Below are 24,339 nucleotides of genomic sequence, written 5' to 3'. Positions count from 1 at the left end.
TTAGCAAAACAAATCAAAAGATTTTTATGAAACATGACGATTTGATAGTTTCGTGATGCTCCCAATAATTTTCCACGACATGGGAAAAATTCAAACAATGTTTGCAAAGCCAATGTTTTATATCTTGTGAGTATTTATTTGGACCGGTTTTGAAATGTTTTCTTGTTTATCCTGTTATTGTTGATGTTGTTCCAAAAAAAAAAATCATGCCTAGTGGTAGAGCATACATTGGTTAATAAAAGTGCTGCAGACACAAAATTGCTCAGATTAATATTTACGCTGCAAATAAATACAAAAGGTGAGTGTCCAAAATAGCCCCCGGAATCATTCCGACGGTATACAAAACCACACGCTGAAAGAGTGTCATTTCCATTTTTTCTTAGGAATGCCAAAATATCAACACGATTCCGATCCTGTGTCATCTGACGAGGCCTGGATTGTACATTTTTTAAAGAGGAACATAATTAAACTACTTCAACAACAATTATATCAATTCTTCACAAATTACCTGCATCGCTGATTATCCATTTTTATTTTTGTATTTCAGTATTTCTGTCCAAGACAGTAATAAAAAAGATTATCCAACAATCTTCACGAATACTGACTCACTAAAATGTTTGTAAACATGCGTATCAACCGTTTTCACTTTATCGTACAAAATTTTTGATTCAATAAAAATTAATTTTTGGTTCAACAAATGCAATCAGTTAAAATTAAAATCGTACCGAAAGCATTATTTCTACTGGAAATTTTGTTGTTTCAAAATAAGGCTGCATTGAATTTCATTAATTAATTCAAAGGGCATATAATAGGTTATTTCTAATGACTGTGATTTTAGTTTTATTCTGCGTGTAGTCTTCTGGCTACGCAAAAACATCTAGTCGGTAATCCCACTTTTGATGTTGTAAGAAATTAAAAGACGATGTTTTCTTGCCAATGGTTTATTTCTGAATCGCTGTCGTTTATGTCATTTTGCCATGTCAAAGCCTACTTAATTTAGAAACATTCACCACAGCATACTACAGTCACCTGTATTTAAAATGACCAAAAAGGCTTCCGATCGTCATTATTCGTCGAGTAAATATGATTTTATATGACACTGTAAATCAACATTTGATTTGGGTTGATTCTCCGGGATCGCAAACTATGACTACTGGCTTCCAGTATCCGAACATGTCAAATAGTCGAATGATTATTGTCGCAAGACTTGATACATACCCATAACAAAAATACATTCAAGTTGTATTTTGTATTGAAATTTGATCAATAATCACACTAGATTTCCGGTCTTGTATCCGGAATGCCCACTGGTATCCAAATCTTTGTAGATGCATTTGGAGCATCCCTACAAAAAAATTGTTAAAATTTTGAGAATGGATCGAGTCAAAAGATATGACAAAAGAGTGCAATAAACCGTAGGCGCCTGTTCAGGGTTATATAATATAGATTGAATCCTTCTAGTCGGGCCATTTTACCCCATCAGTGCGTATTGGACCATGTTCCTCTACTTGCGACCAGAGTAGATTCATAGGCATTCTACTTGCAACGTACACTTCACCTCGAGGGAACGTGGGGTCAGTTGGAACACTGATGATCTGTTACTTCAATTTAAAACACTCACATGCGAACTAAGTATACTGTACAAACGCTTAACCTTCTTCTGTGGAGAAGCGTTTGAATGTTGCATACGGGCTGTTATTACGGCGGCAACCTGCCGGAATATCTATAGGTTGTATACAAACTTCGCCGTTGTATTAGTTTAACCATAGCCCGCTCATTGCTGGGGTACTGCGCTGCATTCGAGCAAAACATGAACCGAGCGCAAACCTTCGGTTCAGTTGAGTTTGAACGGTCCCAGCGATAGGTACGGTAGATCCGCGTGTTCTGAACCCCTTACGAACAAACTAGTTTGATCGGTGTCGCTCTTTTAGCTTACACATTCCTCTCGCGTGTGTTTCTCAGCGAAAGTGCAGTGCTGCGGCCAAGTTTTTCTCTGTCTGGAGAAAAGGGTTTTGGAACGTAAAGGTGATTGAACCGTGACAACGACGAATATGCTGGTCAAGATTGCTCTGTTGGTGACCCTGGCCGTGGTCTCGAGCCACGCGCAATCAAAGGTGAGCTGAGGGGGTTATAAAACTGTTGACTGCGTACAGGTTAAGGTGTGGTCCCCTTTAGAAGATAGAGAGCGCAGGGGGAATCAGAACTTTTTCCCATGACGACCCCGTAGGAAAATTATCGCTTTGAATAATTTTCACAGCGATTCCGTTGTTGTTATCCAACGAAAATGACACGGTTGGGAATTTATAACTTTTTTCATGTGAAATTAGCGGTTTCGTCGCGGTGTTGCTCGTTCTAATGAACGATTGTGACTCATCATTAGCATACCTACACTTTGTGCTTCGAGAATCTAACTCCCGATTGGTAATGGAAGAAAAAAAAAACGTTGGAAAAGAAGTTTCGGTTTTTTAAAAGCCAATATAAATAAGAAGTTGCTAAGGTAACCGTCGCTATGGAACGGGTTTTCAAGGGGGACTTGAAAATTGAATGATTGAGAGAGGCACTGCATTTTGATTTTTGTGATGCCTCATCGCATTCAACAGGTAGGAGTATCGTCTGTCGTAATTTGGATGGTTTATATGTATGCTATTGGCCGGTAATGCCGCGATGCATGCGAGCTTGAGTCGTTATTTTCATGAATGCGTTCTGTATACAGATATACAGTGATGGATAAAACTTAGCCGCTTGTTTTATTTAAAATTGATGAATTGCTATAGTTTCAACATTTGTTATGCTAAGTATATTTCACTTTATTATATAATTTTACGATTAGCGCAGACCAGTGGCGCAACCTGGGCGGGAATTTGGGGGTTACCCCCCTCCAGGACCGAAATAAAAGGATTACCAAGCATATTTTGAAACTAATTACTACACATTTTACAACTACGGAGCAGTAACTTAGTTTGATTCATATGAACACTGTGAACTTTATGTGGTTTTACAGTTTCATCCTTAAAGTCTTGTTGTTGTTTGTTTCAATTTACAGACCCTCGAAATATTTAATAAAACAAAATTACCTGCAAATTGTTACTATAATAAAGCTCATAAATAACGAAATTTTTTTGCCTTTGCTGAACAATAAACTGTGAGCTATGTATGAATGGTCTGTCAAATGTACAGATAAATTGAGAACTTTTCAATACTTCAGTAGTAGCGCTGTTGTATTTTGTACAACACAAGTACGAAAACCTCGCTCTTCGTGTTCAGCATCAGCGCGATACTTCTGGCGGTGGTCAACTGGTGGTTAACTTAATGTGCAGTATACGAAGCATTAAAAAGGTTTTAACTATCTCAGTATTCCGTCAAATTTTACAACTATTTTTCAGAGCTTATGAATTTTCCGAAAAGCCATTCTTTGGGTTTTTAAAAATACGGAGAAAAAAACGATACAATGCTATCGAAGCATTTAGCTGCCGCTGAAAGCATGTATATCCTCTTATGAATTTTAACAATAAATCATTAACACAACCAAAATGGCCCTATGAAAAGCACAGCGTAGTCTTGTGTGTTTGACATAACAGCAAGGCTGTCACCATGTTAAATCCCTTTATACGATAGCGCCGCTTTTGTGATGCGGTGAGTGCCGAAAGAGTTACCTTCAATGATCCTTTACGATACTTTGAAAATGCTATACACCAAACGTTCGATCAAACTTCCAGCAATTTCGTTTGCTGAAACCAATCCAGCAATACACCACTTTACTGATGTACAGCACTTCTGGAATTGTTCACTCGAATTCAGCAATCTAACTTGCTGGATACTTGTCAAAATCATCATTTTTGCTGGTTTTCAGTAATCTATATGACACATGATTGATAAGCAGCAGTTCATGAGCATTTTTAGAGCATTGCGATTTGTTTTGGACAATTTCATTGATGGTTTCTCTGAAGTAAATTGCTGCTAGAATCATGTAAACAATTATTCTGGAATTCTATGAGGAATTCGGACAAAAATTCATATTCAAATATTTAAGAATTTCTTGAACCAATTTCTGGATTAATTCCTGGAATAATTACTAAAAATATGTACCAAAGAATTCATAGAGTTGATGAACTTTTATAAAACAGTTCCTGAAGGAATATCATTCTAAGAGAAATTTCCGGATGCATACTCGATCAGGTCACAGGGAGATTCCTGGACAAAATTCTTGTAATACAAAAAAAAACCTGGAGGAATTAGAGGAAAATTCCCAGTATGAATACTTAAGCATTTTTTTTGGAAAACTCAAAAAAAGAATACATTGAGAATTTCCTCAACACATTTCCAGGGCAGTGGAGAATTTTCTTCCTCATAAAATCTTGAATTAATTCAAGTAATTCGTAGGATAGTTCTAAAATATATAAATCCTTGGAGCAACTCCTGCAGCAATTCATAATGATATGTATGAAAATAACCTTAAAGGATTCTTTCGGGCTTTCTGAAGATTAATAATTACCGAATTGTTCTTAAAAGGGTCCTGGGGAAATTCCTGAAAGAATACATGAACACCCTTTAGGAGGAACTCTTGAAGAAATGTCAGTTAGATCTCCTTGAGGAATCTTCAATGGAATTCGTAAATATCTAGTTGAATTTATGAGGGTATTCCTGTCGGAATTCTTGGAAGAACACCTGGTGAATGATTTACAGAATTATTAAAGAAATTTTTGCAGGAACTCATGGAAGTGTTTATGAAAAAACCTTACAAGAATTTCAAGATTACTTCATGGAGAAATTGTTGGAGGAAACTCTGGTGACATCCTGGGAGGGGTTCTAGATAGAATCCATGGTGAAATTCCAAATGAAACACCATCGATTAATCCATTGACGACTTTCGTTAAGAAATCCTAACGCGGTACCTGCACCGTGTGCCATACGAAGGCGAAAAGGCGATTTTATCAGCAAATCTCTAAGCAAATAATAATTATCATAGTACAGTATAGTGACTGGCAGGCTTGGTTCCAGTGGAAACTTATATGCCACAAATATAAAGAAATATTATGCATTAAAAAAGAATATTGGTTTTTACATTGAGCTTATCGCTCAGTAGACATTGAGTTATAACTGCATTTAGTGATAATGAGTACTGATATTGCTCCTACTTGATATTGGATTTTTTTAATGAACTAAAAACATAAATCAATGTAGTGCCATTTCATATGTTTAGATATGATGATGATGATATGATATTTTAGAAAGCGTAATTTTTTTACAGTTTCATCTTTCTATATTCTACTTTGATATTAGTTATGGAATTCCACTTCAAATGAATATTTGTGCTCAATTTTCAGGACTATGAATATTCTAGTACCGCTTCCCAATTGTTATCAAATGTTTAGTACTAGATTTATCGGATAACAATATCGATCTTGTCGATATATCGAATTAAAAGTATCAATCCAAAAATATCCAATGTCGGGCGAAAAATATGTGAAATAGCCCAAACTTCTATGGGGCTCTGTACTGTTTTGATTTTGTATGGGATTTTTACGTTAACTAGCCTTGTTGTTTAAAAATTTTATGTAACAGTAAGGGACCTTCCTTAGCTGAGTGGTTAGAGTCCGCGGCTACAAAGCAAAGCCATGCTGAAGGTGTCTGGGTTCGATTCCCGGTCGGTCCAGGATCTTTTGGTGATGGAAATTTCCTTGACTTCCCTGGGAATAAAATATCATCGTACCTGCACCACGATATACGAATGCGCAAATGGCAACTTTGGCAAAGAAAGCTTTCAGTTAATAACTGTGGAAGTGCTCATAAGAACACTAAACTGTGAGGTCAAAGAAACATCTTGGAATTTTTAAAATTTATTGTCAGTGCCGGATTCCAATGTTGGAACGAGCGAAACCCCCCGTGCCGCTTGATAAGAGAAGCATGACGCAACCTTAGTAGTGGTCGAAAAATAAATCTTTGATTTGTTTGGTTTTTAATTGAATATATATAATCATGAAGAAAAAAGTTGACAGTGTCCAAAAATAACTTCTACAATTAACCCCGTAAGCATTTGCTTTATTCTCGATTAGTAAGTTCACGCACAGTACGATAGAACTGTATGCCCAGAGAATTGAAGGATGTTTTATATAATGAATTCTTCGTCAACATCCAAGATTGCTTGGGATTTAATATGGAAAATTCTTTTCTTTAGCTCAAAACTCAGTTACTCAAGATGGACTCAACATACTTCGGAGATTTGGAATCAATCTTCAAGATTGCACTGAAACTTCAAATGCACTAATCTCACGAAGAAAATGAGAGCTCTTTACTTGAAACCTTCTAGTAGACATGTTGTCACGTTGAGAGGGGTTCCAATAAATTGGTCAGATGAAGTTAAGTATTGTAAATTTTGCACCCTATCGGACGCGACGATTTGTAATCATCGCCGGTGAAACTGTCGCCAAAATCGTCGCCAGCCAAGCATCCACTGTGAATTTGACGTTTCACCTCCTTTGATTTATTTCCTGTCATATGGCATTTCACCAGGTCTGCCAACACAAAGGCAAAGCACCTCCTTTGATTGGTTTGCTGGTGACGATTTTTTCAGTCTGTTCTAAAGTTGACGGTGCGTTTTGTTGTGAATGAAACAGACAATATCTAGGGCTCATGTTAGATAAAAATTTAACTTTTAATAATCACATTCAAGCCAAATGTAACAAATATAAAAAAAGGTCTTTATGAACTTATTAATACAACGTCAGAGTTATGTCTTAAGAACAAGCTTTTGATCTTCAAACATTTTTTCAGACTAGTCATGTTGTATGCTGTACCAATATGGACTAGCTGTTGTAATACCAGGAAGAAAGCTCTGCAGAGGATTCAAAATAAAATTTTGAAAATGATTCCGATTCTGAAGCTTCCTCCCTGTTATAGTTCTAATGAGTTACATGTAATATCCAATTTTGAAACATTAGAACAAATGTCAAATAAAATAATTAATAATTTCAGGCAAAAATCGTTGCAATTTTGGGGACCGTCCATAAATGACGCAGCATTTTAGGGGGGAGGGGGAGTCTATGATTTTGCTACGAACCATGTATTAGGTATGGGAAAATAGGCTGCGATGGGGGTGTTGAAAATTGGCCAAAATATGCTACGTTATTTATGGACGCTGCATATATTGCCACGATTAATGCGTTATATGTTTATGTTTAGTTAGGTTAAGTAAATTGAAAACGTTATTTTTTTTCTCTTATAAGCAGGTGAAATCAACTCACCTGTAAAAAATCTGAGCTGCTACGGCAAATGAAATGTAATATGTTGTTAACAAAATGTTAATAAAATCTTAAGAGTGATCACACGTTTAGAAATCGCTAGCACCATCATACTCATGGTGTGCATAACACGATGCGACTGGTATTAGATTAATCCATTACTGCATCCAAAGATGCTTCAGAAACGTCTCAAAAATTACCTCCAGGAATGCTCACGGCAATTTGTTCCAGAACATATACAGGGTTGCTCATAGATATTTTTTTGAAACTACTTATTAATTAGTTAAGAAATGCCATAGTGCTGCATTTGTTTTTCTAACGGTTTAAGAAGTTTCTTGTAGCAATTATTACAGTTTGATTCCCATGATTTACATTTACATTTCATCTCATCTTTCGATCATCTGAGCAAGATATAGATCGAATAAACTGATATTATCTGGAGCTCTTTGATCATCTTTATGATGAAAATCTATGGATTTTTTGATGCTTGATTAAATCATTTCGACTCAGCAATCCGCGTTGGTTATACAGTGACAGCGTTTGCAAGAAGTACAAAACAATTCGCAACGAAAGTAAGTGCACTCTCACATTTGGAAGGGAACCAACTTTCAATTTATTCAACTTTTAGGTTTTGCAGAATTTCACTGATATGGATTGGAGGTTCTTTCACTGCATAGTGCATATTGAATTTTCGCAAAACGAACCAGTGAGTCTAACCACATATTGCATGTACAGGTCGGACTTGATTATCGGAGTATTTTTTCACTCCGGATAATAGAATCCTCCGGATAATCGAATCACTAAGAAAAAAATGAAATCTTCGATAAAAGAACTTAAATATTATCTTTTTTGTTGTTTTATTCACATGATGCGGTGGCGTAGCCAGAAATTATTTCTAGGAACAGTAGGGGTTTTTACAAGAAAAATCAAATTTCGACCAGCATACACAAAAAACACCTTTTCAAACCCCCCTTTTCTTGAATTCGTTCAAAACAGCAGAACCATTCATATTGTATGTTGCAATACCAAATTTTCTCAGATTTATGCATAAAAATTGAAAAACAAGTACATCAAAAAACAAATTCCGGATAATCGAGTCTAAAATTCCGGATAACCAAATCCCGGATAATCGAGTCCCCTTATAATCGAGTCTGACCTGTACAACTATTGAGGATCTTAAAAACCACTCTTTCCTCAAGCAGAAATCAAGCAGGACGATGGTTGCTCTAAAATTTCAAACTACAATATAAATTTCTTGGCTGACATGTGCATATTAGCTGGAATCTGTTGAAAACTGCTATTACAGGTCGGACTCGATTATCCGGAGACTCGATTATCCGGGGACTCGATTATCCGGGATTCGATTATCCGGAATTTTAGACTCGATCACCCGGAATTTGTTTTTTGATGTTCTTGTTCTTCAATTTTTATGCATAAATCTGAGATAATTTGGAATTGCAATATACAATATGAATGGTTTTGCAGTTTAAACCATATTTAAGAAAAAAACCCTCCTTTTCTTAAATATGGTTTAAACTGCAAAACCATTCATATTGTATATTGCAATTACAAATTATCTCAGATTTATGCATAAAAATTGAAAAACAAGAACATCAAAAAACAAATTCTGGATGATCGAGTCTAAAATTCCGGATAAAAGCTGTTTTTCGTGTAATGCTGGCCAATTTTTTTTTTCTTGTCAAGGCCCCTACTGTTCCTAGCAAAAATTTCTGGTTACGCCACCGCATCAAATCAATAAAATAACGAAAAAACATTATGTTTAAGGCGAAGTAGGCTGTCATTGGAATTTTTACGTGACGTTGATGATTGTTGCAAATTCGTCTCCCAATTTCTAATCAAAGAAAATCAGTTGGTTTTACTCTAACTCACCTGAAAAAGCATCCGGATGCCTTATGTATGTTAGCGCGTACAGTGTTACTTCTTCAAGTCAATATAAAATTTCAAGACTGAGTTTTATCACTTCTAAATTGCTAGCTGCAAAGTCATCATGACTGCCAAAACGAATGACGGGCTACTTAGCCTTAAGTTCTTTTGTCAAAGATTTTAATTTTTTTCTTAGTGATTCGATTATCCGGAGGATTTGATTATCCGGGGTGAAAAAAAAATCGATACTCCGGATAATCGAGTCCGACCTGTATTATGAATCAGTTTTATGAAAAATGAAATAATAAAGAGTACTATTGGTTTTGCTAAAATTAATGCAATTTTATAAATCTTATGTCTTACATCTTTGAAAAGAGAACGAAAATCTATTTTTCTCCAAATCCATGTAGATATCAGGCATGGCATGGAATATGGTGCGCCATATAGCATACCGGTTCTACTGTACAACTTCACCATAGCACAATGGTCGGAAAAAAATGAAGTTTGGCCAAAACTAGTGTTTTTGCCTTATTCGATGAAATATGTAAACCTAATATGTTATTTGACGTTTTTATTGTTTCAGAAGAGGTTATTCACATATTACGTAACATTTTTGAAAAAAGTTTTTTTCATTAAAAATGTTATCAAACTGGGCTGAAAGCACATTTTTTGTTTGTATTTGACCGAGTTTGATCAAAATGTGTATGAACAGTGATGAAATATATTTTAAATAAACTTTGTATGAAAAATATCTTCAAAAGATATGAAAATATTGAATTATTCAAATAGCTCTAACTTGCAAATCAGCAAATTTATGCAAAAAAAAAAACGATTTTTGTAAGATCTAAGGATGCATTTTGATGTGCAATATTCGAAATGGTGGCGACATGACGCGACAAGAGTTGTTTTTCATGTTAAAAATCATCAAAATTACTCAAGTGTAATATTGAATAGAATTAAATCTTCAACCAAATATTTTTTTCATCCGCATGCTCGATAAAAGTGTTAAACCATAAGTTTTCAGGTAGTGCGTAAATTTGGGAACATATTACATTCCTAAATTATAAATTTTGTACTTTATTTTATTGTAACATTTTTCAATTTTTTGACTTCAGCCAGTTTGCCGTCATAAAAATCATAGAAATTCAAATTTTAGGTCAATTTCAATTGAGGATCATAATAATATAATACATGAGGTATATTTTAAAATGATAAAAAACATAAAAATCTCAAAAAAAAAGTGTTTGGTAGTTTTGGCCGCCCCTTTATATGGAGCCCGACCATTGTGCATAGGTCAAAATCGTACGCATGGATTTGAAGAAAAATCGACTTTCATGTATGGATAATTTAGGTTCATGAGAGTGTTGAGGAGTGTTCGTTTGCTTCTATTATCGAAAACTGTTCATTGAACGAAAAAAGCTCCACTAGTCTACTGAGTGTTTCAAGTGTCTTCTGATGTAAGACGGTTCAGTATCTGTGATACGTTAGAAAACAAACTTTTACTAGTTACATTTTTATCATCTATAAAATGTTCAAAAGCCGACTGCAATTAACCCATACAACAGCTTCTTTTATTTTTTTTTTCGGTCTTCAAATTCGTCTGAACACTGAACTATTAGTCTATAGCTCATCAATCAGTGGACACCACGTTCTGAAAAATTACTCTTTCCGGGATCACAAAATGATATTATTTTCAAGAAAAAGATTATAAATTCAGAATAACCAACCTCAAATTACGCTATTGAAGACAAATAATCAGGTATAAAACATAATTTTCATTATATTGCCATAGAGCTGTCAAGATAATCAAGATGGAAAGATGAGATCATTTCAATATCTTTGAATCATACGGAGATGATCTCTTTGATCAGATGAGATTGCAATGTCTGATCGTTCTTCTCACAATCCTTTGACACTGATCCTTTGGATAGGACACCCAGTGTTGCTCAGACTCATCTCCCCGAAAATAACATTTTCCGAATTACGAAGCCACGAACTACTACAACCATGCTTTATCCTCCTAAGATAGAAAAGCAGATGGTTAAGCTTGAGTACTGCACGCAAAATCGATCAATTTTGATCCCAGAGAGCCACAATTCAAGTTTCGGTGAAATGAAATGAGTGAGTGAGTGAGTGCGAATCATTTCACCGAAACTTGAATTGCGGCCCACCGAGATCGAAACTGTCGGATCTCATGTGCAACACTCAAGCCCAACCACCTCCCCCTCCATCTCAGGAATACAACGCACAGTTATAACAGTTCATGGCTTCACAATTCGAATTTCGGGGAAATGAGTCTGGTCAACACTGAGGACACCAGGTGTGTTTGTGCGTAGTACATGTCCTACCTGTCCTACCCACTTCCCGCGCCTCTGGTGGCAGGTACGATGGAACTGTATGCCCAGAGAAATCAAGGATATTTCCTATAATAAATTCTTCGTAAAAATCCAATATTGCTTGGGATTTTGTATGAAAAATTCGGAATTTTCAACTTAAAACGCAGTTAATCAAGATTGGCTCAAAACCTTTTAGAAATTTAAGTGGTGGTCCTATGTGCCAAGGGGATGCCAGATTGTTTTTTTTAAATGTTTGTATGTCTCAAGGTAATGATCGGTTGCTTTTTTGTGGACAATTTGTATCCAGCTTTTTACACTAGCTATAAAACTGTAGGGGGTATTTCGATTTTGACAATTATTGTCTACAGATTTTTAGATTTTATGATTTGGTCCTAGTAGGCAATGATTTCAAATTGTTTATTGAACTGTCAAATATTTTCACTGTATCCATTACATCCATTGTATCCATTGTGGTAAATATGATATTTCAAAAGCAAAATCACGAATTTCAATGAATATGAAAATTTTGAGTAAGTAGGTCCTAATTTTTGGTCCATCACTGTATTGTATATCTTCTCGAGCGCTTTGAGTATTATGAGAATGATGATGATGATGATGATGGGCGCTGAGCTGACACGGTTTGGCTATTTGACTTGGTGTGTCATGAAAAGGTAATACTCGATGTGTTTAAGGCCTGAATCATGCCAAGTGCTAAGTGGTAGCGCACACATCCAGCGGAATGGCTCGTTGTTTGGTTCTCACATCTCGCGTAAGCATCTAATTATCACTTCTCTCAATCGGTGTGGATTGTTTAGGTTGAATCAATTGCCGTGGTGGAATGTGTTGGCGATTAGTTTTGCTTTTTGCCTTTTAAGAAACATTGCAATCTCTTCAGTGTACTCAATGATGTATTGTAGAATCCAAAGAGCTTCATGGCACTTAATCATTTTGAAAGCACACTTTATAATTGATATACTGCTAAATCGTACAATACATGAAAAAACTCAAATGTTTCCATATGTACTTTACTATGCATATATAAATTAACACATTTTGTTTGAAAATGTTGAGGGAAATATGAAGTTGGTGCAGACCTATATTGAAAAATAAAATCATTCTCTATTAGCTTTCAACCCAAATAGCAACTGTACAACGTGAAATGTGTTTACTGATTTTTTTTACTGAAAAATAGAGCCAAATCAGTTATCTGTGCTGAAAACCGTTGAAAAATCTCAAGTAACAATTCTGGTTAAGTTACGGTTCTAGAGACCGAATCTTGGTTTTAAGTCAGTTATAAAATCATGGCATAATCTGTCATGTTTTATGGGTATAAAACACAGAGCCCATAGTTTTTTTTCTCGTTCGCACGATAAACAAGCTCGTTCAAACCAAAGATAATTTGTTTATGCATTAGGTGGAAAATAATAGTATTAATACAAAATAAATTGGGGTTTGTGAAGTGACAAACGCCAAACTAATTGACGCATTTACAACATTGAAATTGAATTGAATCGAAAGTTACTTATGAAACCCCTCGAATGCGAAACGGGGCAAAACAAAAACGCCTGAAATTCCCACACTAGCCAAGTCGCGGTAATTGTTCATCTTCTTCGGTACAGAGACAGAAGATGAATCCTAACTTCGTTTACATCCAGTTAGTACCGTGCTGCCGCCACCGTTATTGCGCAATTGAAGTTGTTCCACCAAATGTAGTCAAACGGCGCAAAAGTAAGGCATGGGCGCGAGACAAGTATCGCGTAATTCCGCGCGTCTCAATTGAAAGTGAAATGCGACGACAGACGGGAGGGCGGTCACTAAGCATGCGGCGATGAGTCGGAATTCACTTTCCTATGCGCAACGATGGATCTTTAAATTACGCCGGAACCCTTTCGTCGAAAACCTAAATCTAGAGATGGGCGTATATATTAGCCAAAGAAGAAGCATGGAAGATGATGAACCGTGAGAACGACAAAATCAATTTCGGCAGGACCGACCCTGGCACAGGGCGCGCAAAGTAGAAAGTTTCAACCGGAAGGTGAACTTTGTAAGTCAAATACCAGCCTACTACTTTCGAAGGAAAAAGACATCAATGTGACTGACTAAATTAACTAACCCATGGTAGCTGTGGAATCTTACAGAGTTAATGAAAAGGGCGTTAGGTTCCCCGAAGAAAGCTATTGCCGCACTGGCAACGACAATAGGGTTTTGATTGAATTATCAGCTGTCGTCGGCAAGTGGATATCACATTGTAATGGATAGACAAAAGCTGACATACGACTCTCTATGACTCGATGTTAAAGGGACGATCGAGTTAGGGAGGTATCGAGTTATAGAACACAAAAACAGCGCGTCAGCGATCCAGGGACCATCGAGTTAGCCATGAAAACCAACTCTTACTATGGTTTTCTAACTCGATATCGAGATACGAAATATCGAGTAAGCGAGAGTTAACTGTAATAACAAACATTCAAAGAATTTAGCACCCTACGCATTACAAATGGCGTAATTTATTAGAACTCTTTTTTAAACGGGCTCAAAGAGGTAGAATAACTTTGTAAATTAACCACCGTTTGAAGTTTCGTAGTAATCGTTTTGTAGTAATAATTTTGATTATAACGATAAATGAACTCCCGTAGTGGTTGTCGCTGGGCATACCAATAATTGATATGAGTTTTTGCTCAACGAATGTGCTGCAATCGATTAGTAAGACGGCTTGGACCTTGGCGGCAATACAAACGTCAACAGTAGGGCTGAGTAATGCACATTCTTCCCAGCTGTACAAACATCTATAGTAAGGTACTTTTGAATGCCATAGTTTCCCGGGCTATGCGCATTATTGAACGAATATGCACTGCGGTAAGGCCCACAAATGACCTTAGGTGTCGCGAAAAAATGTTTCGCTCAAATTGTTTTCCACCGTTGCGCTTGACAAATTACTGCTGGAAACGCAATGCAATTTCTTCCATTTGTTAGGTGAGGCTAGTAAGTGTGGCCTACTTCGTTATCATTTGACGGGAGGCGTGCTTCCGAGGAAAATATTTGCATGTTGAGTACGGTCGAATAAATTTGTGACATGCAACGGGCAATCATTGGCCGTGTGTTTTTGGTTGACTATATATTAAATTGGTGTCGTTCATATTATGTTTTCATTGTTTTTGATAGTTTCGTAATTTAAACGATTACCTTCTCCGCAGATGATGATACATTGGATCTTGCTAAGTGCAATTAATTTATCAGTTGTGCGTGAATCGATCCACTCTTTGCATTTTTTGCAATAACTCGTTGCAGTAAGCTGTAGTAGCATCACGACAATCTATCATGGTATTCTCCACCCTTGATTATACATGTTTTTGAAAAGCTTCACTTCAGAAGCTGAAAAGCTTCTCTTTCAGAAGTTGATAGCTTCTCTTTCAGAAGCTGAAACCTTCTTTTTCAGAAGCTGATAGCTTCTCTTTCAGAAGCTGAGAGCTTCTCTTTCAGAAGCTGAGAGCTTCTCTTTCAGAAGCTGAGAGCTTCTCTTTCAGAAGCTGAGAGCTTCTCTTTCAGAAGCTGAGAGCTTCTCTTTCAGAAGCTGAGAGCTTCTCTCTCAGAAGCTGAGAGCTTCTCTTTCAGAAGCTGAGTGTTTCTCTTTCAGAAGCTGAGAGCTTCTCTTTCAGAAGCTGAGAGCTTCTCTTTTAGAAGCTGAAAGCTTCTCTTTCAGAAGCTGAAAGCTTCTCTTTTAGAAGCTGAAAGCTTCTCTTTCAGAAGCTGAAAGCCTTTTCTTCAGAAGCTAAAAGCTTCTCTTTCAGAAGCTGAAAAGCTTCTCTTCATAAGTTGAAAACTTCTCTTCATAAGCTGAAAAGCTTCTCTTCAGAAGCTGAAAAGCTTCTCTTCAGAAGCTGAAAAGCTTCTCTTCAGAAGCTGAAAAGCTTCTCTTCAGAAGCTGAAAAGCTTCTCTTCAGAAGCTGAAAAGCTTTTCTCTCAGAAGCTGAAAAGTTTCTCTCTCAGAAGCTGAAAAGCTTCTCTCTCTCAGAAGCTGAAAAACTTCTCTCTCAGAAGCTGAAAAGCTTCTCTCTCAGAAGCTGAAAAGCTTCTCTCTCAGAAGCTGAAAAACTTCTCTCTCAGAAGATGAAATGCTTCTCTCCAGAGGCTGAAAAGCTTCTCTACAGAAGCTGAAAAGCTTCTCTACAGAAGCTGAAAAGCTTCTCTTCAGAAGCTGAAAAGCTTCTCTTCTTAAGCTGAAAAGCTTCTCTCTCAGAAGCTGAAAAGCTTCTCTTCATAAGCTGAAAAGCTTCTCTTCAGAAGCTGAAAAGCTTCTCTTCAGAAGCTGAAAAGCTTCTCTCTCAGAAGCTGCAAAGCTTCTCTCTCGGAAGCTGAAAAGCTTCTCTCTCAGAAGCTGAAAAGCTTCTCTCTCAGAAGCTGAAAAGCTTCTCTCTCAGAAGCTGAAAAGCTTCTCTCTCAGAAGCTGAAAAGCTTCTCTCAGAAACTGAAAGCTTTTCATCAGAGGCTGAAAGCTTTATATGAAGTAGGTAGAATTTTGAACAGAAATTGAAAGATTCTTCATCAGAAGCTTGGAGCTCTATCAGAAAAAATAAGCTTTCTGTTATAAGAAACCGAAATCTTTTTATGATTTTTACATTTTCTATTTGTATTTTGAATATATTGTTCACTCATAGGTTCCTGTGTTAAACTTTAAACGTCTACTCATTTCTCCTTTTTTTCATTGCGATTCTATATTAATTTAATTTAATTTTTTTGTTACTACCTTCCACCTTGATAGCTTATCTAACAGAGATTGAAAGATTCTCTATGAGTAGCTGAAAACTTATCTATCAGAGGTTGAAAGAAGCTCCATCAAAAGGTTTGAAGGCTTGAAAGATTATATTGGAAGTTGAAAAGGTTATATCAAAAGCTAAAAGCTTCCATCAGAAAATGAAAACTTTCTTTTCCTAGTTTGAAAAGCTTATCAACATGGTTTATTTAGAATCTGTTATAGAATTATCTGAAATAAAAGACTTCATCGTCAAAGGCTGACAAGTTGTTTTTTTTTCAGAAATTTGTTGTTCTGGAAGTTTAATCAATTATTACTACTGAAAAGCTCCTCATGGAAAACTTTTCCCAAATGCTTGAACAACTTCTCCCGGAGAGTGAAAATTATTCATGTTCTATTTACCCAATGTTGTATAGCCATGTAAAAGAGTTTTGTTCTACAAGATGTTCAAAGATCTCCAGTTTGGGAACGGGTTTGGTTCACGGTCAAAGAGAAGATCACCCTTACATCAATTTTTCTGATACCCAGAACTCAGTTTTTGTCGTCATCTCATCAAAAGCAAATTTGATGAAAGGCAATTGGTAATTGGCATGTTGTGATCCGGTCAGCCACATTTTCACTAGTCATGCTAGCAAACGTTCAAATCTATATGCAATAAGTACGAGACATATTATGAAACAGCTAACTGGTCTACAGCTCATCGGCTCGTGATCATTCTCAGAAGCATCTCCAGCGGAGATTCTCGTTCATTCAAATTATCATCCATACCGATTTGAAAGTCAATATCTGTCATTTGTTCTCGGAGTCCCCGAGTCTCCATTTTGCAAGGCTGTAATTACTCAAGATATATGCTGGATGGACGCACGATCGCCGCCGTGTAGATCGCTTTGAAATGTAACAATTAGTATGCCTTCTCGGTGGCGTTCAGCCCGGGTTGAGTCCGACGTGTTTAACAATTCTACACGATCGTCATCGCCGCCGTTTACCTCAGGGCTGTGCGATGATGCATCATCCTATTCCTACCTGCTTGGCAAACAATAATATTTTCTACTGAAGAACGTGACTTCATCGCTGGTTTCGTATCTGAAACAGACCGGCGCAAGAAGCGCAGATGCATCAATGGAGCGATTAAAAGTAATGTGGAAATGATCAACTGGTCACGTAGCGATCGCTCAGGTGGAGTTCCTGGGACGTCTCGATTTGCTTTATAGTGTTGAATGTTTAGGCTTTATGAGTTTACTGTTTTGGAAACAATGCCCCATTTAGAGGACATTAAATGGTTCTTGATCGATCTAACAAGGAATCCTTCTTCCCCGTTTTCCAGGTTCCGGTCTACGTGTACTACGAATCGCTCTGTCCGGACAGCGCCAAGTTCATCAACGAGCAGTTGTACCCGACGGTGAAGCAGTTCCCGAACAACATCGATCTGAAGTTGGTTCCGTTCGGCAAGTCCAGCTATCGAACCCAGGGATCGGAAACCTTGTTCGAGTGCCACCATGGGCCGAACGAGTGCTACGGTAACAAGGTGCACGCTTGTGCCCTGGCCAACATTGAAGGTAACTCGTACCAACCGAACAATACCAAGGAAGCACTGACCTTGGAGTACGTCAACTGCCTGATGGAACGGGCGCAGTTCAAGAGCGGGGAGTTCCCCGGTAAGGCCTGTGCCGACCAGTTCGAGATCAACTGGGAAACGATCGAGCAGTGCGCCAACAGCACTCAGGGAAGCACTCTGCTCAAGAACTACGGCGAGGAGACCTACAAGCTCCAGAAGCCGCTGGCAAGCGTTCCGACTGTGGCTTTCCGTCAGGTGAGTTTCAACCTTTGGCAAATGTAACGGAAAACCACTAATTTCAGTTGATTTTTTATCGTAGACCTTCGACAGCGACGTGCAGAAGCTGGCCGTGGATAACTTCCGTGCTGCGCTGTGCAAGAACTTGAACCCCGCTCCGCTTGAGTGCCGTGTTGGTCCAGGAGGTGGCGCCGCGGCCGTGACTTCGTTGGGTCTGCTGACTTTGGTGTCATTGGCGCTTACGCGCTTGTTCTAAATGCTAGGCGTCTACCAACCTCTCCTAGCGTAGAGTCTGTATTCTTCATCCGTCCTCTCACAAGTGGTGCATTTAGAGATACGTGTTTGTATGTTACGCAATCATGTTTAGGATTGATTCCGTCCAAGTACTTTAAGAAAGTCGTTGTTCCAACCAAGTTTGCACATAATGTGAATGTTCTAGATCTAAAGTAATTATCGATGTTCAAAGTTTGTTCGAAGATTTAAGAGAAATGAAACAAAATTATATGAATAAAGTGATTTTACTTAAAGCTAATTTGTCGTGTTTCGTTGTTTTATTTCTCTTATAGATGAATCGATGGCGTTATTCCTGGTAAAATTCATAGAAGTTTACCTGAAGGTATTTCTCTAAGATTTTTTTAGAGCAAGCCTGTATTCTATATGAATCTGTCATAAGGATCCGAGATCTTGGAGAATATTATTCGATTTAAGGCGACATTTTATACCTTCCTGCAATCATATGAGGGCTTTTGAGTTAGTATTGAATACAACTTTTGAATGAAATTTTCCCAATCTCGTGAAACTGCTTTGATGTACTGCCTAGAATTATCTATGCCCAAATACAGGGGTTAGGCAAAATGATTGAGATAGGCAAAATTTTGCCCAAATTCAAATGCTTATAACTTTATGAAAAATGGATGAAATTGGATGCATCTGGAAGCAGTCGATGGCAAATTTGGTCCAGTTTTAGGAACTTCCTTGGCCATGCATATTGGCCACTGGACACCGGAGATGTTCCGGATTTTCTGAGGTCATGTCCAAATGTGATTTTTTCTGTCGCTTGTATTTTTGTGTGGTGTAAAGTTAGATAGATGTTTGCAATTTTACTAGAAACTAGAACTAATAGGAAGTTGAATGCCACCGGACGCATTAAGATAGGTTGGAAATCTTCAGAAATATGACCATTTCCGTAAAACTGGTTCCGGAAAGCATGGTCACCCGAGCAGAAGAAAATAACTACTGAATACCAAATTGAGGTATTCCATACCAGATAATTTCCAATACTTAATACCTGAATGAGGTATGAATGAGCCCTGCATAAGAGGTAAAATACCTCAAATAATACCTTCTGCATATTCTACAAATACCAAGCTGATAATTAGATCAGGTATTGCAATACCTAAATAATACTTGATGGATTTTCATATAAAAGTGAAATTTTTCAATAAAAGTTCAATACCTCCAGCAGTCCTCAATACCTATCGAATACCAAAATGAAGTATTTTTAATTGTTTTAATTATTTTTTCAAATACCATTATAATACCAAAATGAGGTATTGATAACTGTACAATACCTAATTGGGGTATGATACCAAAATATAGTATGCATAAGTTATTGCCGAGTTATTCTTTCCTCCTCGGGCAGTCATGTTTGTATTTCCAATGATGTAAATATTATCCGGAGCTATATCCAAGCGGACAGCAACCTTAAAAATGATGTTTCCTGCAGCGTATTAAGAACCATTAGATGCACAGACCACTCTATAGAAGGTTCCAGGTGCCCTGGGGGAAGTGGTCAATTAGGAACATATCCGGAACCATATCAATATGGGCATCAAACTTCATTATTTTCAAAGGTTATGCTTTCCGAAGCATTTCCTGCATCACCGGCTGCCATAACCACTTTATAGTAGGTTCCAGGTACCCCGGGGGATGTGGCCAATTCGGAACATGTCCGTTCATCTGTTTAGAATCACATTCTACCATAAACAGTAAGATCCATGTGACTTGGAAAATGGCGAGCATTTTCAGAACCACAAGATATAATAATCACTCTATAGTATATTCCAGGGGCTCCTAGAGATGTGGCCAACTCGAAACATGACCTCATCTCCCAGGGCCCATGGAACCTACTATACAGTGGTCATATAAATAAGTTGCGCTGTAAATACTTCTATTAGCATCACCTTCAAAAATCTTGATGTTTTTACCCACATTGATGTGTTTTCGGACATGTTTTGAATTGGCCACATCCCCGGGGCACCTGGAACCTACTATAAAGTGGTTATGGCAGCCGGTGATGCTGGAAATGCTTCGGAAAGCATAACCTTTGAAAATAATGAAGTTTGATGCCCATATTGATATGGTTCCGGATATGTTCCTAATTGACCACTTCCCCCAGGGCACCTGGAACCTTCTATAGAGTGGTCTGTGCATCTAATGGTTCTTAATACGCTGCAGGAAATATCATTTTTAAGGTTGATGTCCACTTGGATATAACTCCGGATAATATTTACATGATTGGAAATACAAACATGACTGACCATGCTTTCCGGAACCAGTTTTACGGAAATGGTCATATTTCTGAAGATTTCCAACCAATCTTAATGCGTCCGGTGGCATTCAACTTCCTATTAGTTCTAGTTTCTAGGAAAATATCAAACATCTATCTAACTTTACACCGCACAAAAATACAAGCGACAGAAAAAATGACATTTGGACATGACCTCAGAAAATCCGGAACATCTCCGGTGTCCAGTAGCCAATATGCATGGCCAAGGAAGTTCCTAAAACTGGACCAAATTTGCCGTTGACTGCTTCCAGATGCATCCAATTTCATTCATTTTTCATAAAGTTATAAGCATTTGAATTTGGGCAAAATTTTGCCTATCTCAATCATTTTGCCTATCCCCTGTATAACAAATAGAAATAGACTACTTTTGGTAGGTCTAATCCCAGATTTTTTCCATTTTTTCTTTGAAAAAAAAAATATCTTATGTGAACTACAAGTGCTAAAATATTTTATTTCAACGCAGTTTAAATTTTTGAGGAAGAAAGTTTGAGCATTGAAAGTCTTTGGAGTTTCAAGACTCATTTCTAATATTTGATGTTTCGTACGGAATCTAGTAAAGCTACATATGACTTTCTGCAGGCAGTTGAACTATACTGTAAAAAGCTGCAAATCACAAAAAAAAGAGAAGGCTGCCGTCAGATTTTTAAAGAATGTCTTAACAGATTTTCTTGAAACTACCAAGAAGAATTATTGAAGAATTCTTTAGGAATTCCTGCAAGAAAACCTAAAAAAAATTTTCTTGTTTTTTTTCAAGTAAATTTTGGTGGAAAGTTTTTTATAATTCATCCAGGAATCCTCAAAAGAATTTCTGGAGTAATTGGTTTAGGAAATCCTCAAGGAATTTATTTAGAATTATAGAAAACCTTCTATAATTTCTCCAGGGAATCCTAAACACATTCTAAAAAGTCGTCCTTTGTTTGAGGGTTTGCGATTATAACATGTAACTGTGTCAGTTAACTTAAGAAGACTGCAAGTGGTAGTCGAAATACGCGTATCTGTCAAAGATAAGCATTTAGGAGCGGAATTAAAAGGTACACGGTACTCCATCTACTTTTAAGTTTCTCTATTTGAGATTCTGCTCAGAGGATTCGAACATTCATTAAAGAATTGATTTTTGTTTCTAGATTCTCCTAAAAATTTGTTAGATTTCCCAAACATTATTCAGAAAATATTTTTTGAAAAAAAAAAAAATTGCTGTACATTCTTAACCTTGTAGTCGTCGCGCGGTTTTCCGCTGCCAGAACCACCGCGCTACTGTTGTGAAGGAAAGGCGAGGTTTTTTAGCAGTGTTGTACAAAATACGACAGCGTGACGACTGAAGTGTTAAGCAATCTATGAAATCTTCTTAAATGATGTAAGCATGTTTGTCTTGTCTTTGAGAATATTTGGAGGAAATTTAAAGAATTTTCTCTCAAAGTTCTTGATGAGATGTGTAGAAAATTAATGGAGGAAATTCATAAATAACATTAAAGATATTCTTCGAGGAATTTTACGAGAAATACTTGAAATATTTCTAGATAGACTCGCAAAGAAAATATCTTAAAAGAAATCTTAAATAATTGTATGGAGAAAACATTTGGAGGAATTTTTGGGCGGGTCCAGGAAAAAAGCGTGCAGGGAGTGCGAAGCAATGTGTCGAATAATTGAGAAAGGTTTTTGGTTGAGTTCTTTTGAGGCTACCTAGAGAAATCTGCAAAGAAATTTAAAAATTGTACAAAAGCCATGGAATTTTTATTTGCTGATTCCCCGGAGAAAATTTTTGGAGGGATCTCTGAACCAATTTTCTTAAAAATTCTGGAGAAACCATGTGTAACCCTGAAAGAAATTCGTATAGAAATCATCGGCGAAATATGTAAAAATATTCATAAGAATTTCTGTAGAAACTCTACAGAGAATTTCTGAATGATAAATATAAAGCACTGTCAACAAACTAACTAACGCTGTAAGCAGTGTTGCCACATTTTTTCCGACTCTCATCTGTGTTTAAAAAATCTTTTTTATCTTAGGTCAACCTCCAAAAATCTTGGTAAAAATCTGTGTAGCAAAAAATCCAAATGTCTATTTATTTTAGAGTAAAGAGAACCTTTTGAAATGTATTATGGGTGTTTTTGGCATGTCAATGATTTTAAATTTGAAGTTATTGTTCTTAAAGTAAGTTAAAGCTGCATAATTATATCTAAAACTTTCGAAATACTTAAGTTTTTGAGAAAAACGAAACAGAGTGATCGCATTTCTAATTTATATCTTCGAAAACCGTGTCCTAAATCAGTGAAATATCCTAAAATCGTAAAAATCTGTTTTTATCTAAAATATCTGTGATCTGTGATCAGCATGCGCTTCTGATCAGAACAAACTCACCAAATTCCTTTTTCGAAACTGTAATCCGTCGCTCCTCTAACAATGAACAATAGCGTGAGCCTAAACTTCTGCTTATCAAAATGCACGCAACGCACAAAAAATCGAAAAAAAAACTGTAGTTTTGGGGAGGTGTACCAGTTTTGGCCACCCAAAGGAAAAATATTGTTTATACAAAAATGAATCGACCTTTGGTCATACATTAAACTAAGGCTTTCAATCCATGCTCAGCAGGGAAAATTTAAAAACTAATCAGAAACTTTGTTTTTGTATTAAAAATGGGGGTGGCGAATACTGGACCACTTGCACCAGTATTCGCCACGATTTTAATTTCGGTTCCTGAATTCGCCACCTACGTTGATTTCTTATGGAGGGTGGCGAATCAGGAGCACCATGGCGAAACATAGGTGTAAAAGAGCAAAAATTTCAAGGAAAATGATTTTTTTCTATTATGTTTTGAGAAAATTTTGCGGTTTCCAAGAATGTTTCCGTATCATCTTAAAGCAATTTAGCGAACACTAAACAATTGGCAACCATATATGTCGTAAAACAGTATATAATCCGGGGCGGCGTATAACTGGAACATGGCGAATACCGGTACACCTTCCCTATAATCCATACCGAATCGAGCATCCACGAACCACATTCAATTTGTATACCAACACGTATAACACACACAGGAAAAACGAGTCGCGCTAAACGAATTCAATAGGGTAACGACTGTTTATTTCGTTCTTAAACGCTAACAGTTGGCGCCAGTGGCAAAAAGTACAGGCAACAACCTGTCAATCATTCAGTTTCTTTCATTGGCCGCCGAGCGACGACACTGTTGTTTGTATTCCACTCACTGATTGCGCTATGCTGGATTCTCAAATTTCTCAAACTTTCAACATAAGCGCATGGAAGAATGGTAGTCGGAGAACTGTCAAAACGTATGGAAAATAATGAAAAACGTAAATTGCTTGCAATTGGAAAACTGGATCAAAAATGTAGTGATTAGAAATCAAGTTTAAAGTGAAAACATAACTTTTTCCGTAGTGCTTTTTAGGCTTCAGGATTTTGTTTTTACTACCACTGAGAAAGAGCCATTTATTGCCTTAACAGTTTTGAATATCGCCCTATTGCTGGAACTGTCACAAAGCACTCTCGAGTAAAATCGAATAAAAGTATAACAAAACTCCGCAAATATGTGAAAAAAAAACACATTTATCACTTTGGAAAATATGTTGCCGCAGAACATTTGGTTGGTGTTCAAGCAGACCAGACTAGACGATATTTGTTTTTATTTTAGAGTATTTTGTAACTGCCACACGAACAGTCACAAGTGATCAACTGTGGAAATTCTCATAAAACAATAAACTGAGAAAGAAATTATGTCCCAGCTAGGAAGTAACGCCAGAAAAAATAAATAAAAA

General features: G+C 37.0%; 1 protein-coding gene across 2 annotated transcripts; it reads left to right on the top strand.

The window, feature by feature from the left end:
- Positions 1-1,818: 1,818 nt before the first annotated feature.
- On the top strand, positions 1,819-18,532 carry LOC5565612 (GILT-like protein 1). 2 transcript variants are annotated; one of them, XM_001649899.2, is made up of 3 exons: positions 1,819-2,114; positions 17,533-18,018; positions 18,083-18,532. In XM_001649899.2, exons 1-3 carry the CDS (start codon positions 2,052-2,054, stop codon positions 18,254-18,256), a joined length of 723 nt encoding a protein of 240 aa, XP_001649949.1. In that variant the 5' UTR covers positions 1,819-2,051; the 3' UTR covers positions 18,257-18,532. The 2 variants fall into 2 exon arrangements, with proteins under 2 accessions (XP_001649949.1, XP_021693792.1); XM_021838100.1 differs by lacking the exon at positions 1,819-2,114 and adding an exon at positions 17,313-17,342.
- The last annotated feature ends 5,807 nt before the right edge of the window (positions 18,533-24,339 follow it).

Source organism: Aedes aegypti, chromosome 1 (genome assembly GCF_002204515.2).
Source record: "Aedes aegypti strain LVP_AGWG chromosome 1, AaegL5.0 Primary Assembly, whole genome shotgun sequence".
Lineage (NCBI taxonomy): Eukaryota > Metazoa > Arthropoda > Insecta > Diptera > Culicidae > Aedes > Aedes aegypti.
Note: the sequence above shows the minus strand (reverse complement) of the source record. Positions and strands in the feature narration are given on the sequence as shown.

What these genes read in the sequence shown, in the direction of transcription:
- LOC5565612 (XM_001649899.2), top strand. Translation starts at nt 2,052, where the DNA reads ATGCTGGTCAAGATTGCTCTGTTGGTGACCCTGGCCGTGGTCTCGAGC. An exon ending in CGAGCCACGCGCAATCAAAG is followed by an intron (nt 2,115 to 17,532) that starts GTGAGCTGAGGG and finishes CCCGTTTTCCAG; the next exon opens with GTTCCGGTCTACGTGTACTA. An exon ending in CGACTGTGGCTTTCCGTCAG is followed by an intron (nt 18,019 to 18,082) that starts GTGAGTTTCAAC and finishes TTTTTATCGTAG; the next exon opens with ACCTTCGACAGCGACGTGCA.